The sequence below is a fragment of the Anthonomus grandis genome, chromosome 7, assembly GCF_022605725.1.
Source record: "Anthonomus grandis grandis chromosome 7, icAntGran1.3, whole genome shotgun sequence".
Lineage (NCBI taxonomy): Eukaryota > Metazoa > Arthropoda > Insecta > Coleoptera > Curculionidae > Anthonomus > Anthonomus grandis.
In genome coordinates, this window is record NC_065552.1 from 1,934,670 (window position 1) to 1,952,709 (window position 18,040).

At 32.8% G+C, this 18,040-nt stretch overlaps 1 protein-coding gene across 5 annotated transcripts in view; it reads left to right on the top strand.

The window, feature by feature from the left end:
- The first annotated feature begins 9,275 nt into the window (after positions 1–9,275).
- LOC126738135 (uncharacterized) overlaps positions 9,276–18,040 on the top strand; it is a 58,760-nt gene continuing 49,995 nt past the window's right edge. For all 5 annotated transcript variants that reach the window (XM_050443304.1, XM_050443308.1, XM_050443306.1 and 2 more), the window contains exons 1-2: positions 9,276–9,661; positions 15,240–15,594. In XM_050443304.1, the coding sequence (XP_050299261.1) occupies positions 9,581–9,661; positions 15,240–15,594 (436 nt within the window). In that variant the 5' untranslated portion in view covers positions 9,276–9,580. The remainder of the gene's footprint in view (positions 9,662–15,239; positions 15,595–18,040) is intronic.

Consider the following 18,040-nt stretch of genomic DNA (forward strand, 5'->3'; position numbering starts at 1 on the left):
CTCAATTTATTTCATAATAATATTCCCAGTAGTTTTCTATATATAGGACTTTAAAGTGAGTACTCACCTTGAAGAGCAAGCCTTGTTCTTAGACACCACTACTAAAAAATGCAAATAACTCCTAAAATTTTATCTAGATCCTTTTTCCTTATTTAGAAGATCTCTACAGAATACTCTTCTGAATATTCCTCAATTTATTTCATAAGAATATTCCCAGTAGTTTTTTATATATAAGACTTTAAATTGAGTGGTCACCTTAAAGAGCAAACTTTGTCCTTGGGCACCACTATTTAAAAGGGAGGATAATTTCTAAAGTTTTCCATGGATTATTTTACTCCATTAAGGATATTACTACAGAATACTCTTACGAATATTCTACAATTTATTTTATAGGAATATTCCAAGTAGTTTTCCATATATAGGACTTTAAAGTAAGTGCTCACCTTGAAGAGCAAACCTTGTTCTTAGACACCACTACTAAAAAGTGCAAATAACTCCTAAAGTTTTCCCTAGATCCTTTTTCCTTATTTAGAAGATCTCTACAGAATATTCTTCTCAATATTATTCAATTGATTTCATAAAAATATTCCCAGTAGTTTTCTAGATAGAGGACTTTAAAGTGAGTGCTCAGTTTGAAGAGCAAATCTTGTTCTTGGACACCACTATTGAAAAAGGGAGCATAACACCTAAAGTTTTACCTGAATCATTTTACTCCATTAAGGATAATGCTACAGAACACTCTTCTAAATAAATTACAATTTATTTCATAAGAATATTCCCAGTAGTTTTCTATATATAGGACTTTAAAATTGAAATTCTCTAAAAAAAGTTGGCAGCACTGCTGCTCACGTGTCATTGCTTTTGATTGATTTTCTGGATCTTTGTGATTGTTTGGTTTAGGTTGGTATGCAATTTATCATCAGCTGTCAATTTACTTGTCAACTGTTAATTTACTTGTCATTTTCCAGTCGGTTACTAGATAAAAATTACGTAATTTAACACAAACCACGTCGGAACTCGTTCATATATGATCTTTTGTTTACATCATTTTACGCCGACGTCATTAAGACTTTTCCCTCTACTGTATACTTAACATAAGACCACCGTGAAAAAGAAAGAGATAGAACATTTTGGAAAAAATCTGTCCGACTCCTTCTCCCTGCTAAAAAAAAAACAGTTGACGCCATAGTTTCTACTTAAGGCACTCTGTATACGAATTTTTTAACGCGCAAGTGATAATGCTAATCAATTACTCGTATATACAGGTTATATAAGTTAAGGCACATTATAACCTAAAAATCTTATTTAGCAGATGATTTGTTTTTTGTCATATTGACAAATTTAGTTTTTTGAGTGGTCTACGTAGTAATTTTCTTATTGTTACTTTATTTATTATTGGCCTTCAATATGGATCCATAATTGAGCATTTTTTTACATTCACACACAAATGTTACCCATGTTTTAAAAAAAATGTTGCTCTCTGTTGTTTGTATGCGTAGCGCCACCTATATCTTGAATATCAAATTAGTAGCAACGTTCGTTGACAGTCATTGATGTCAAAATGTCAATGAATATTATAAAAAAATAATGTGTGTAAAAAGTTAGTTTTATATGTGTACTGTATACACAAGAATGTCTTAAACGTAAAAACTTAAAAAAGCCCAAAACTCCTTGTTATATATCAAAATGATAACGCCCTCTTTGTTTTACACACGATTCTGGACATAAGTCCGTCTTTCTCCTATCAAACATTTCTTTGTTTTACAATATATTTGTAAATTTTTCCCACGCACCACTCCCCCAAAAAAACAGAGACGTGATTTCGATCCCTTTCAGTGGATGTTTCCTTCTTCCTGCAGCAGATGGTCTGGTGCACTCGCTCTTATTCGTCATCCCGTCGAACGGACGGGATTTTTGACGCGTACATCCGCCTTTATAGGGTCGCCCTAAAACCCGAAAAACCCTTAAAAGGTGTCAAACATTTTTACTTTCTTTTACATTCCAAGGACGACGAGAGGGTGAGATGATGAATTTCCTGCCTGTCAGAGGAAGGAACGAAGTTAGGTGGAAGATAAAATATGAAAACAGCAATAATAAACTAACTGCATATATTACATTAGAAATCTCTTCTTTGCAGAAGAGTATAACTGAATAAGGTTCTTAAAAATTGTTGCTCAAACTGAAACAATTTCTTATTTCTTATACAGGATGATTCATTAAGAATAAGCAATCGCTAAACTGGAGATACTATACATCAAAATATGGCGATTGAGCTTAACATGTCTTATACAAATGTTGCAGGCTTACCAGATACAGGGTATTTAAAGTTGGAATTTAATTTTGTGATTTTAAGCAGTATCGTCTTGAAAATTGTCGACTTTATGTGTTTTGACATGAAAATTATGAATTTTGTGGTGAATTTAGCATTATTTATACAGGGCGTTAGTTACACCCTGTTGTTTAGGAAAATTACAACATTTTTTGCCTAATTAGCTATGGCTAAAACGACTAGAAAATCTCAAAAAGCAGTTCAATTTTGAATCAAAAAGGTACTATTATAAGACTTTGTAATTAAAAGTAAGTTTCTAAAACCAATAGTTTTGGAAATAAAATAATTAAAAGAAAATTTGGCGTCTATAATAAAACACCCTGTAATTCACGAACTAATAAACATTTTGCAACGCGGTAAAAGGATTTAGAGTAAGCATCAAAATCGGCAACTTTTTTCTAATGTAACCGCCCTCGTATCTCCTATAACAATAGTCACACATAACAAATAGGACACCCTGTATATCAACCAATAAAACAAGAAAGAGACACAAATTCAGTCGCGTGTCGCGTCCCCCCCCGCCGCGCGTAGCCTACTACATTTGTTTTTCTTCTAAAATTACCGCGACACACCCGCCCTCTATACATCTCTCTCTCGCACTCACTCGCTTTCTCCCCCCCCTCTTATTTAATTCGCGTCTTTTTTCAAATAACCTTAAAAACCAACAGATATAACATTAATAATAATAATAATAACAATGTTAAAAGTCACCTTGAAAACGTCCAACGTTGTGCATAAAAATTAAAAAACCGAACGAATTTCATTCGATTTCTAATTTGCCGCCGTACGCCGCTCACCACGGCCCGCTAGATCGAGTTTTGTATCGTTCGTTTCCCGCTCTCCGCGCTCCACAACAAACAACGCTGCGACGTTGCCGGTTGTACCGATAAATAGTCGATTATGGGGAATTTATTATTTCCTACGTAAAATCGGTTAATTTCAATTAATAATTAATTCATCATATAAATTAGAATTATTACTTTTACAATGACAGATAGGATTACGTTGCGATCAGAAAAAAACCTAAAATATATTATTCATACAATTATTTGCGATTCAAATTTTAAGTGCATACAGATGTCTAATAAATATCTAATTAATTAAATAAATATATAAATGTAGAATGGCCTTTTATTCGGTTAAACAAATACACAAATTACAACTCATAACTTATAAATACATTAATTAATACGTCTCGCCATAATCGAGTCACGTTATAATAATCTCCAACTTAACAAAACGTAATAACTGTCAACACATATGACGTTATATCTAAAGGCGCGAAATTCAAATTTTAAAATTAAATGCTACATAAATAAAAAGATATATTCTCTAGATCTTGATTGAATTGCTCCTCTATTACAGGAAGGTTTTCACGTGAAAATGAGGTACACGATTGCAAATCTAATGCTATGCCGTAACATAAAATGATTTATACTGGATTTTATATCGGCAACATATAAAAAAATAGCAATGACTCCAAAATAGAATCTTAAAGAACATCGACATCGTTAGAAACAGAATTATAACCTGATTTTCTGGATTGAAACTCGACAATGTTTTCTGTTATTGAGATATGAGCTAAAGATTTTCATTTGATTTGTCGCACTTCTAGATATACAATCAATGAAAACTTTTGAGGTACTCTCTGTGTTAAACAGTTTTCGAAACCATTAAAAAATATCACCGGCAACCACTAATTGACATGTATGACATTTGAAGGCACTCTCCGCTATCTTAAGGACGATAGGCGTAGCCATAAACATAGCGAAACGCATGCGTATTGATTTTGCTTACATTATTGTCAAATAATAATAATTTATTTAGTCTCCTTTTGTCTGAAACGGTAAAAATAAATTTGTTTTTGTTTTAATTTTGCATAACAATGACCACGACTAACCCAAATCTAAATTTCAGTGTCTTGACAAAATTCAAGAGAAGTAGGTTTAGATTTAATGATGAAGATGACCAAATACTTCTAATGGACATCCTATGTTGATCCAGCATAATGGAACATGATACACAATAATTTTTGTCTGATTCTAGAGCTTCAAAATCCTCAATCATATTGTAACTTTAGGTACTTTCCAATTTTTAAATAACGCTACCTAATTAGATCTATTGTAGACCAAATATTAATAAAATATTTCTAGTTGGTTTAATATTAAATAAAAATGAGGTTAGAAAATTTAAGGATTAATGCTATCGTTAGGTTAGCGGTAAACGTATCACCCATATTGAAAACACTTTTTGGAGAGCTGTCAAACAGCGGCCAAGATAACGTTTACGTCTACGTTAAGCATCAAAACTCTATAACTATATTCTCCAGTCTATTTAATCAAGCAGGCTGGTTAAAGATTTGACAGCTGACAACAAAATGAAAATCATAATGGCACATGACCAGTGCTGCCAACTAAGAAAAATTGTAAGTAACAAAAGAAACCTTCATTTCAAATTTGTGACGTCATCACTATGCATGATGTTTTACTGTGAAGAGTCGCATTTTAAAAGTGGCATTTGTTAAAGAAATTCATTTTGGCAACATTGCATGTGTAATATGACAGACGGTTACGTCATGAGCGAGAACGACCGAGTTTGGTCGACATTATCCAATCCAATGAAAGTAAATCCAGGGTCACTTAAAAGAAAATAATCATTTTCAGGTTAAAAGCTTGACATTCTGTCATTGTTAATATGACATCGTATATTTTAAAGAATTTGAAAGTTCACTCGATATTCTTTGGTCAAAGAGTTTTCGAGATATAAGTAATTCAAAATCGCTTCTTTGGACCATTAAATATAAAGGAAAACAGCTTTTAAATCTATAACTAATTTTATCAAAGACTTCACTCATCTTAGTAAAAATATCAAAATCAATGCCATTTGTCACCAAAAAAAAAACACTTATTACTTTCCGGTGTAATCTGGCAATACCGCTTTACTTGTTTGTACTATTTGACAGACGTCAATAAAATTATCCAGCTGACACATTGATGTTTTATAGGTCAGGGTATTTCTCAATTTTAGAACAATAATGTAATGTTGGTTTATGTCTAAAAATCTAAAGGTATTTAGGTTTTTTTGACAAACTTCATTTTGACGTACGTCACTTGATTTCTTAGTGACAGCTGTCAAATAGATTTATTACGTGTTACATAATATATAGCAATTTCGCAAGACGGTGCCATGTTCCAAGTTCCAGTAAGACCTCCTCCAGCAGTTAATTTATTTTGACGTACATCACTTAATTTTTTACTGACGGCTGTCAAGTGATCAGTTTTTAATATCGCAAGATTGCGCCATTTTAAAAGTCCTCCTTGTCAGGGTACATCCTTTCACTTTGACGTACGTCACTTGATTTTTTCTGACAGCTGTCAAGTGATCTATTTTCAATGTCACAAGATGGCGCCGTTTTCAAAAATGCGAAGGTATGGTCAATGCGAGTAGAGCGCCGTTTTGCCGCCATTTTGACGTCAAATCATCATAGGCCCAAAAGAGGGAGGGATGTTGCACTTGCAAACTGTCTTCTTGTGCTGTCACATCATAGGCCTGAATAAGTTGTTCAAATTTCTTACAGTTGCTACATATTATTAAATCGAACGACCTGATTGCCGAGTTAAACCTAATCGTGCGTAAAACACCGTAAATAGTTGAAGGATTAAATTACCGTTAAGTACAACACTAACGGCGTTTAAGCATCTTCTAACGGGCAACAACAATAACTTAATTTTGATGAAATAAAAATTGTCACAGGACCGTTGTAAAACACGGTTTCACCGGCAGGAGCCAGGGTCTTAATAAAAAGAAAACTTTTCTTTTTCTGGACAATCTGGCTTTATTGCGTAGTTTTTAAAATACCTTCGCTTAGTACAACTATACAACTGCATTAGTCTGCATTACATTAAAAAACTAATTTATTTTAGACTGAAATCGATGACCCAGAGAGACCGGAGAGTGGAGACATACCTACTAGCACAGAACACAAATATATAAGAAAGTACGGGTTGCCGTGTTAACGAGAAGAAATTTTGGCCCTCTACTGAAGGTGCAATAATTCGAACTAATTTTGACATTTGTAAGCCGTAACTATTGGCAATCCTTCTAACCAATCAGATTTGAAAGAAGGCGTGGTCGGCACCAAATTTGAATATAGCGCGGGAAATTCGAATTCTAAGACGGCCCAACTTAAGAAAACTACTAAATGTCACAACCTGCGGGTACTCCACTCGATTAAAACAGATTGTCATCGATACTTGTCCTCTCACATTTCCTTTTTTTATTTCTTATCTTACAAAAATATAAAAAGAATTTGCATAAAGGGAACCAAATTCCCCATATACAAATCGATTTTAACCAAGAGAACACTGACTGTGCAATTTAATTTTCTAAATTGGGAAAATATGTATAGAAGATAACTTGCAAATTTAACTTTTGAAATTAAAAGAATTAAAAAACCTTTATACCATTAAATCCTCTGTAGAAGTACTTCTATTAAAGATCTAGGGGTTGTATTCGACGATAGGCTCACATTTGTGCCACATATTGAACAGACAGTGACCTCCTCGTTGAAACTTCTGGGTTTTGTCATTCGAAATAGCCGACTCTTTAACAACTCAAACTCAATAAAACTATTGTACTTTTCCTTTGTTAGATCAAGACTGGAATACAGTTCTTTGGTGTGGTGTCCTTTCTATGAATGCCATGTTGGCTACATCGAGAGTGTTCAGAGAAGGGTTTTAAAGTTTCTTATGTTTCGTGAGGATGGAATATATCCTGTTAGGGGCTATGATCATGATCTGATGTTAGGTAGATTTAATCTGCAATCTCTGGCCATTCTTATGGAAGTTGGTCAATAATCAAATAAATTCTCCTCCTCTCTTGAACGATATTCTATTTCATGTACCACGATTTGCTTCTAGAGCAAATATCACTTTTGCTTTAGATCGCGCCAGAACTAACATTAGGTTTCAGGATCCCGTATATCAAATGTGCAGAATTTTTAATTCAGTATCATCAACCTGTGACATATTTGTATGCTCCATAAAGGATCTAGTTTTGTCTCTGACAAACCAACTAAGTTACCATAATTCCTTTTCTTTTCCTTTTTTCCCTTGTCCCATGAATCCCTTTCTTTGTTCATTCTAATGTTAATTTACATCTCCTTTAATTTTGATATATATACTTGATGTTACTATAGTAATTTAAGTTTTTCTTATTTTTCTTTCTTTTTGTTATTTAATTTATAGTAATTTAATACTTGTTTACACTTTCAAAACATTAATTGTAGATTTTCCTGTAACTGGGCTTTGTCTGTTGGAAATAAAGTGCTAAATAAAGAAATAAATTAAACAACTTTTTCTACACACTGATGCTATATAAAAAAAATAAAAAAAAAGTGTCCCCCGGTATACTTGAAATGTCACCAAAATGTCAAAAAAAATTTGCAGCCGTTTTTGACATATCGCATTGTAACACTTTAAAAAACTCACCCTGTATATCTGTCTAGCTTTTCGCACGCTCAGTTTACTTTCTCTTATTTGAAAAATAGCCTCTTGTAAGGATTCCTCCCTGTATTGATGTATGGGAGGTTTACCGCCTTTTTTAATGTTTTTTTTCTGCTCTGAAGCTCTGTTTACTTTCACCATTTGCTGAAAAAAATTTTTTAAAAACCAAGATTAAAAAAAACGTCATTAATAATGTAATAAACTTAAAACAATCAGACAATAGGGCATGTGCACGTGACGTCAGCTTGTAGGTAAAACAAAAAATTTGAAAAAATAAAAAGTGCAAATGGTCAACATTTTTCAAAAGGTTGTCTTGCTGTTAACGTTTTTTGTTGTTTCACATGTATGGTTCTATGATTTTAATGTGTACCTACTGTGTATTATTTTTTATTTTTGAAAATTGTTTTACCTACAAGCATTTGTCATTACTGTCAAAATTAGCGTCATCAGGATCAATTTTCATTTTCATGCACATGCCCTATAGAGGTAAAAATACAGTAATAAACACGGTCGACTTCTAGAAAACGAAAATCCAAGTCGACCCACCTTAATATAAAATGTTTAAAAGCGGTCGTCAATTGGTAAAATGACAAATAATTACTGATAAGTTATTAAAAAAATATAGCTGTTAATTTTCTATTCATTTCTACATGAAATCTGTCTTAAAGCTTCTAAAAACACTTTATACCAGTAGTCTACCGGTTTTTTGCAGATTTTTGTATATCCAGAAGTCGACCTCTTAAAATTAATCGTATTTAGACTAGTTTTTTTCATTTTTTTCATTAAAAATGTGGAAAAAAGCTAATATTTAATAATCACAAGGGGATGTACAAACTCTATTTCAACAAATTCGTTCCTGGTGAAGTAATAAAATAGTGCAAATACTTACCAAATTTGTATATGAGATGCGCAAAAAGGTGTTACCACTGACTACGCCACATTGATAAACTTTGGTTATGTTTCTCCAGAGTAATGCTTCTTTCCGATTGGTCAAATTTGGCGCGAAACTATTTGATTGCTGGAGAAACTCAACATTCTATGTTAAAATTTTCAAAAAAAAAAATCAGTTTTTAGACGCCCCTTTAACTTTACCGGACCCTTAAACCAAATGACCTGATTTAAAAATTAAACCTAATCGTGCGTAAAACACCGTTAATAATAATCGAAGGATTAAATCACCGTTAAGTACACTCACGGCGGTCTTTTAATGGGCAACAATAAAATTAATATTTTAATAAAACAAAAAATAAAACTTTGCCAGAATCTATCTTGTTGGCCCGAGACGCCGTTTATTTACGTCGGGACGCACGGCAACGTCGCGTCGGTTTCACGTTGCCCGTAACAACGACGCATGTCCACGTTTTATTTTACAACATCGTAAAGACGAAGCCCGCGCGCTACGTACGCCGTTCGTTCGAAAACAGTCGCGTCACCAGCGTTGCCAGGGCGATTTGTACGCGAGCGTCGTTTCTACGTCGAATTTCCCTGAAATTTTCCCGTTTTTTTCACGCGTTTTCAGTGTTTTACGGCCGTTTCGTTTGATACGGCGGGTTCCGAGCGTAATTCCCGGTACGGTGCGAGCGTTGCCACAGTGGAAAACCGCGCGATTTTTTAACCACGACGGTGGATGATAAAAGTGTTGGAAACTTGAGTAAACTTGGCGCGTGGCTTTGTTGTTTAGTTGGTTGCCTAGTTTTATTATTTATTTTTTAAATTTGTTGGAGAGGTTTTTTTTTGAAGAGAAAAAATGAGTCCCAGTTTATATGGTTCGACGAGGTTGATATTACCGTCTACGAATCAGGATTTAAGGATGTTTAATAATAGCAAGGTTAGTTTATTAGGGGACAGCGGTTTTATGCCATGACAACTAATATTTGTGTGTGAAAAATTGGTTGAAAGGGGGTGATCTAATTACACGCTTTTAACCCTAAACCAACAGAGTTTTCTTTAATTATTTTAAATAATTAGTACATTAGAAGCATCAAGAGGCAGTGACATACTAAAAGATTCAATATGTCAACAGTTTTTCATTAGAAACATTCACCTAAGCTTTGTCTAACTAAATCAATGTTTTTGCATTAATTATACCCCTGAATCAACTTACAACATTCTACGTCTTAATCTCTAGATAATATTTGCCCAAACGCTACTGTAATATTAAATTAGATTATACCTAAGAGAATTTTAATTTAATAACCTAGAACTGTTATAATTTTTGATGGTGATTAATTAGAAAATATAACCTAAAAGAACATAACCTACAATTGGTGTTGAATCATCAAGTTAGAATCCTAAGGAGCACCTATAAGAACCAATTTTACATAAAGAAAACTGGTCTACTAGGCCTAACCTAAGTGACAAAAGTGTAGTAATTTTTTGTAGCAATTTCGCTTCCTCGCTATGAATTTAATTTTCATAATAAAAATGCTATGAATTTAAAAATTGCAAAAATTTTAACATTATAATTAAAAAATTCTTCCCACGGACATAAACAATCATTACAGGAGGTTTTTAATGAATTTTAACAGATTTTTTCAATGCTAAATGGCAATTCGCAGTTTGAAGTTTTTTATTTCAACATCATCACCTATAAAGTCTACTAAAAGTATGGACTATTCTTCATCATTTTTAATGCCTGAAAAAAACAATAAAAACTGTGTGCGTAAAAGTTGTACATTATACATAGGAATATAAAAATAAACACAATTTTTGAATTTTCAAAAAATTTATTGTCCCTTGAACAAACTATGATGTCTTATGCATTCTAATTTATTTGTTTTTTCTTTGGCAAGATAGTATAATCTAATATTTGTGTACCTATTTGCCACAGTTTTTATTAACAAAATTCGGTGGTTGTCAAATACTGACTGATCATAACTATGAACTACTAAATTTGAAAATATGTTTCTGTTCACAAACTTTTTAAGAGTTATATTTACTACAGATTCTGCTCAGACTTTTTTATAACTTTTTCAGTTTGCATACAAACATCTGTTGATACTGACGGATATTGAAGTCCTTTATTTTTATTATTTATAAAAGAAAAAATCCCTGGTAACGCTTGTCAAAGCAGATACACAGTCTGAACATATAATTTTTTTCTTTAAATACTGTACAACATATCCTGCTATATAGGTAATAATATGCTTAGAAAATTCTGAAAGAGGATCTGGCAAATAATCATGATCTCGGTTAACTAATTCGGCTAACTCTCCTTCAGTATTTTCATCAAATTCAAGAGCTCTATAATCTCTAAAAGTAATATTAATGTGACTTACAGGCCCACATTTTAAAATTGGAAGTTGCTCTAAGGGCACCGCATTTCCATGAAAACTGTAGAGCGGTGGGGTTATTATAATAACCTCCTTGAGAGTGGGTAGACCCAAAGAACAACTCCAAGTGATCTTGAGAAAATTTGTAAAGGGGTAAAAACTGTAAAATATTTGTGGTCACTAAATTTTTAAATAAGATCTTCAGACTGGCTATACATATTTTCAGCCCTAAAAATCCTGTATGTCTTGGAGAATCTAAAAGTAAAGTTTTTTTTTTAAAAAGCTTAAATATTCATCTGTAGAATTTAAGAACAAATGGATTTTTTCATAATTCTTGAGAGATAAAGGTTTTTTGAAATCATATTGAACTAAATTCCTAGAGTTTAAAATATCAAATAAATTGTTAATTATTAACATGAATCTCGCAGTAGCCCCAGCTCCAATGAATTGTTTTAAATGGAGTTCATTTTCACAAAAAGCTAATGCAGTGGCAACACTTTCACTAAACACTTGAGTAGCAAGTTTTACATTCATTTTTTGCTTAGTAAAAGCTACATGTTGTTCCCTTAATTTATTTGCCAAATGAAATGATTAATTTTTTTTTGTAAAGTAATTAATTCCTTAACATAGTTCCAAGACACTAATTATTCATCATTATCATCAGCAAGTGAACCCTTTTCACCCAGAGTATTACGAAGCAACTTCACCATATGATATGGATCTAAAAACAAAACAACATCATCGTTCGTTGAGGGATGTTTAAAAAAGGTTTTCAAATTTTTAAATTTAATTAAATTTTTCTCTAGTTTTGGGCATATATAAGATCCTTTTATCGGCATAGATTATTACTACTTAGGTATCTAAGTAGTCAATAGATAATATTATGTAGGTAGAAAACGAAATTTGTTAAGAGTTCATTCTCAAATATTATATTAAATATTAAAGCTAAAATTAAAATAAAAGCACCATTTATTTAATTGCCAAAAATTTATTAAACATAAGTATCCATTAATTTCTGATCACTGACAAAAGGGACACTGAAGTTCATCTTTATCACTCTCTGTTAAACCAAGACAAGCCTCATGGTAGTATTTCAGACAGAAAGTCCACAGACGCATGTCGAGCTGTTCGTCAGTATCGCACAATGTACAATACCAAGATTCTTCTAAAGGTTTAGATGTTGAAGCTTCAGTGGTTAAATGCCCAGTGACTGCAATATTTTCTTTTGTAGAAAACAGGTCCGTCTTAACATTCTGTACTTTATTTGTCACTCTTCGGTTAGAAATTCTTCTTGAAACCTTTTGTGGAACAGCAGTCTTAGTCTTAACCTTCTTCTTTTTGTTTCCCACTTCTTTCTTTTGGCTACGCTTTATCTTTCTTTCTAGCTTTAACTTGTTTCTTCTTTTTTTTTGATAATATTGTTGCCACTGAGATGAACTTGCTACAGCAGGTACCCTATCCTTAACTGGTTTAGGCTTAGCACTGTTTTCCTTAGGTGTAGGCCAAAATAAAATTTTCTTGAATGGAGTCGGAACAGATTCATCTAAAGCAACATTTTTGTTGCAAAGGCGACATTTTTTTTTCTTAATTCGAGTTTTTCTCGCTTATAGAATCTGTTTTATTGCTGGGCATTGTCGTAATTTGGTCAGAGCCAATTTGTTGAAAGTTTTATTTTACAGGAGAAGAAATATTATGCCAAGAGTTTTCCACATGTACGTCATGTTGAGATTCATCGAATGTATTTGCAATTATGATGGGAATATCTTCAACAACACCTACTGGAAGAGATAAATTTGTACAGTCAATCATTTCTGTAAGATCAATTTCAGTGTCTTCTTGAAGTTGATTATCCACTTGTGACTCGTCATTCATTAATTTGTCATTTTCATTGACACCTATGACATCTCTTGGAGTTCATTTTCACCTTGTGCTTCATCAACAAACTTTACTATTGCATTAGTATGTTTATTGGCTCCTTTGGTCTTCATTTTCATCCAGAGTGAAAACAGACTAGTATGTTCTATTGGTCCTTCCCAGACTGGGAATTGCATATTGGCACCTCTGCCGATAATTGGGTCACTAATTAATATTTACGTACTGATTATCGGCACTCATAAAATTCTCGAAAAAGCAAGAGAAAAATAGTTTTTAACAGAAAAAATATCAAAAACAATAGTTTCGAAACATAATCGTAAAATATGCAATAACAGCTTTCATAAAGCCTTTGGCACACATTGTTAATAATTTAATTAAAATCTGGCATACTGCCTCAGCAACTTAAACTAATAATAATTGTTACATCATATAAAAAGAGAAGACAAATCCAATATTGAGAATTAGTCTGTTACTTGATTTTCACAAGTGTTTGAAATTTTATGCTTTCTAATAACTTGCTAAGTAAATCAAAACATGGTTGTTTAAGGAACATGTCGACTTATATGACAACAACTTAGGTACTCAGATCTTTAGATGGAGGTAAAATCCCAATGTGTTTATATCTCGATCTAAGCAAGGCATTTGACACTTTTGAATTATGAAATTTTGTTTGAAAAGTATGGAATTCATTATATAAAATTGAAGTGGATTGGGTGGGTCATACTTATCTAGCTCTCGGGTAGGGTCCTTTCAGAAATTCCAAATATTACCTTTTCATTATTGAAACCATCGACAGATGATACCATTTTCTTTGAACATCCCTTGAAACTCTCTTTTTTAAGACAGATGACATACAAACTAATGATTGTAAAAAAATAAATTATTTTTTAATAAATTAAAGACTAGCATGGCACTCAACAATAATAAAACATTAGATCATACCTGGGACCAACATGTAGACTTTATTGCTGGAAAACTAAACAAATTTAATATGATGTTGCAAAGTGTATCAAAATATGTAAACAGGATATTATGATGTATGGATTATAGGGACATGGGTAGATTCATTCAAAAAAGAGTAATTAGAAAGTTTTTAAAGTTTGATGCTAAGAAGTCCTGTGGAGGAAAACTTACCATATATATCCAAGAATGTGTACCTATTGCATTTTTTTTAAAGAGTTCAAACCACAAAATGCGTTATCTATAAGAACATATAACTGCTTTTACAAATCTCTTCTCGCATTTTATTTGAATTATATATGTTTATGATGTACCTACTTTTTGTATATTTGTATCTATTTCTAAAATAGTTTGTGGAAACAACAATATCATAAAAGAGTATTTCATTATTTTTAATATTAAAACATTTTTGCCTAACATTTTGTTGACACTGTCTTCGGGATACAAATTACCCTGGACAGAGAAAAGTTAGGTTAGGGGATGAATCGCTATGCAGCACTACCAAGTTACTGTAATTTATTTTATCAGTTTTTAATGTAGAGACACTTTTATCATTTTAGTTACATCTTACAGGAGTACCTATATTCTAATGACACTATTGTTTGGGACACAAATAAAGCATGGAAAGAGAAAAGTTAGGTTAGGGGGTGACTCACTGTCCAGCACTACCAAGTTGCCGTTTTTTGCAATAAAACTGTTTACTTTTTTATTTATTTGTAAAAACTGTTTACCAAGAGCAAATCAAAGATCTGCCATGAACTATGAAATCTACTTTACATGTTACCTACATGTTGGTTCAATCGACTTTTTTCCATGTCGAACAATTTAATGGTTCACCCAAGCAGCTATTTAAATTAAGTTAAATCCTACACTAAACACTAACTAAGATTATTAATAAATACACAATTTTTCCACAAGAATTAAATAATTTTAGATAATAATAATAATAACACGTTTGGCGTGTTATTATTATTTACTTTACTATAACATAACCTAAAATTCGTAAAAAGAACCAACGGTTAAACTCGATGACACTTGACAGCACTGACGTTGCGCTTGTACTTGACGTTATTCTTATGAGTTGGTTTACACCGTGACTTTTATGGGAACTTTGAGTACGTTTACATTAGCATCTTTTTATATTTAGTTAGGAAAAATGTATGCGATATGTACAAAGAGATTAATATTGACACAGTTTATACTAGAGAAGATTTAGGTTGCTAAAATAATAAAATTTCACGTGGGAACAGTTACTGTTTAAACGATTTTATCAGGGTCTAATCGAAACCGAATTTCTAGGTGAAAAAAGTGAAACGAATGCTTTTCGGTCCGGTGGACCCGATCGCCACCCAAAAATTCCTCGAGCAAGAAATGAAGAAAATCATCACGGCCAAATCGGAAAAATGGAACATTAACCTCGAGACCGGGTCGACGTTGACCGCGGACGGTTTGTACACCTGGAGGCCGGCCACGCCCCAAAAGGAACGAGTACCGCTCAGAAGGATAGACGACTCAGAGACGGACATTTCCGATCAGTACTGTCCAATGGAGACGGATAACGTGAGGAGACAGCAGCCGTCGGATAAATGCGAAAACAACAACGTCCACCATCATCATCATCATCATCATCATAAAATCCAAAGCAGGATAACAGGTAAATGAGGTTAAGAACCGTAAAATTGAATTTATTTGTTCGTTAACGTTGCAGCAGCAGCAGCAGCAGCGGTTGCAACTGGCAGGAAAATTTTTTGTGTATTTTTAAAATTACGATTCCGAAAATAAAACTTGCGAAAACAAACAGTTTGTGTGTGTAGCAAACAGTCGAACAGACGCTTGTAAATTTTGCGGATTATGTTACCGCGTTTAGATGGTGCATAGAGATAAAACAAAAAATAAAATGGTTATTTATATCTTAAATAGGTACATTTCCTCTTGATCCTACAATAGGCTTACACAAAATGAGCATTTTATTAAAACCTCCAAATGTTTCCCTAGGGACTCATAAAGCCCTATCGTTCCTATGAGAATTTCAATTTTTTTTTTCAAGTGCATTTTATAATCTGCTTCCTCCCAGCTGTACAGTTTTTTCTTGCTCCCGATTTTAAACAATTAATTTATGACGTAACACGTTTACGACCGTCATACTACTAGAGCCATTAACTATTTAGGTCACATTATACAACTATATCAAGTGACATTTACCATGTGTTTTTTGGGTGTTAAGTACTGTTTCGGCTACTGTTTTCATGTCTTTGGGACATAAAGGTAATTTTTTTTTTTAATTGCAGGAATTTCTTGTTTTATTCAGGCGGATTATTGATGTCTTCTTCGATTTTTTATTTCTTATAAGAAGTTTATGTTTTGTGCAGGAATACACTAATACTGGAAAGAACCAGGAAAATCCATCCAAAGATTATTTATTGGTTTCTTGGGATTTTTTTAGATTGGGTTTGGTGCTGATTTTTCCATTGTAAACAAATTACATTATATTCCAGGCAGTTGGGTCCATTCTTCCCTTTTTCCAGGCAATTACATGAATTTTATTCAAGGCACTTGACGTAATTCCTGGATGTATGATCAACTGCCTGGAATTATTTATCCATGGTCTAATTTTATTTGTAATTCCAGGCAGTCAAACAACTCAGTCTCAATTGTCTGAGATTGAAAAAATAAGATTTACGTAGTTGAGGTAATTCTGTGAAGTAGGTTCAACTTCCTGGAATTCTCAATTTATAATTTTATTTGGTTTGTAATTCCAGGCATTGCATGCAGTCAAATAGCTCTCAATTGCCTGGAATAAAAAAAAAATATATTTACGATTAAATAATACCAGAAATTATATTATATTCCAGGCAGTTGGGTCCATTCCTCCCTTCTTTCAGGCAATTGCATGAATTTTATTCCAGGCACTTGAGGTAATTCCTGGATGTATGATCAACTGCCTGGAATTATTTATCCATGGTCTAATTTTATTTGTAATTCCAGGCAGTCAAACAACTCAGTCTCAATTGTCTGGAATTGAAAAAATAAGATTTACGTGTTATAGTCCATATAATTCAGGGGATATTTTTGGCTATTCTAGGCAGTTGAGGTAATTCTGGAACGTAGGTTCGACTTCCTGGAATTCTTGAGTCATAATTTTATTTGGTTTGTAATTCCAGGCATTGGATGCAGTCAAAGAGCTCTCAATTGCCTGGATTAAAAAAAAAAATGTATTTACGATTAAATAATACCAGTAATTCTGAGATATTTTTGGGAATACCAGCCAGTTGAGGTAATTTCGAGACGTATGTTCAAGGGTCTGGAATTCTTGATTAATGACTTAATTTATTTTATTTTATTTGTAATTCCAGGCTTTTAAGAGTTCAATCTCTATTGCCTAGAACTGAACAAAAAAAACAGGATTTACCACTGATATTTTCTATCGTTTCAGGATATTTCGGGGAATTCCAGGCAGTTTACGTAATTCCTGGACTTGCGTTTAACTGTCTGGAATTCTTGATTCATGATTTTATTTTATTTGCAATTCTAGGCAGGTAAGCTCAGTCTAAATTGCCTGGAATTAAAAAAATATATATACGACAATATAGTCCACATAATTTCATGTATTTGAAGGAAATTCTGGACGTGAATTGAACTGCCTGGAATTCCTTAACCACAATTTTATTTTATTTGTAATTCCAGGTAATTTGATGCTGTCAAACATCTCAGTCTCAAAAGCCTGGAATTAAAAAAAAAATATTTACGACTAAATAACCCCTGCAATTCTGGAATATTTTTGGGAATTCCAGGTTTTAAGGTAATTCCGGAATGTATGTTCAAGTGTCTGGAATTCTTGATTAATGATTTAATTTTATTTGTTGAATAATGATTTAATTTCAGGCAATTAAGGTAGTCAAACAGCTGTCTCAATTGCCTGGAATTGAAATAAAAAACAGGACTTTTTGGGAATTCCAGGTAGTTAATGTAGTTTCTGGATGTAAATTCAACTTTCCGAAATTCTGGATCTATTATTTAATTTGTAATTCCTGGCAGTTGAAGCAGTCAAACAGCTCAGTCTTAATTGCCTGGAATTGAAATAAAATTATTTACGTCTATGT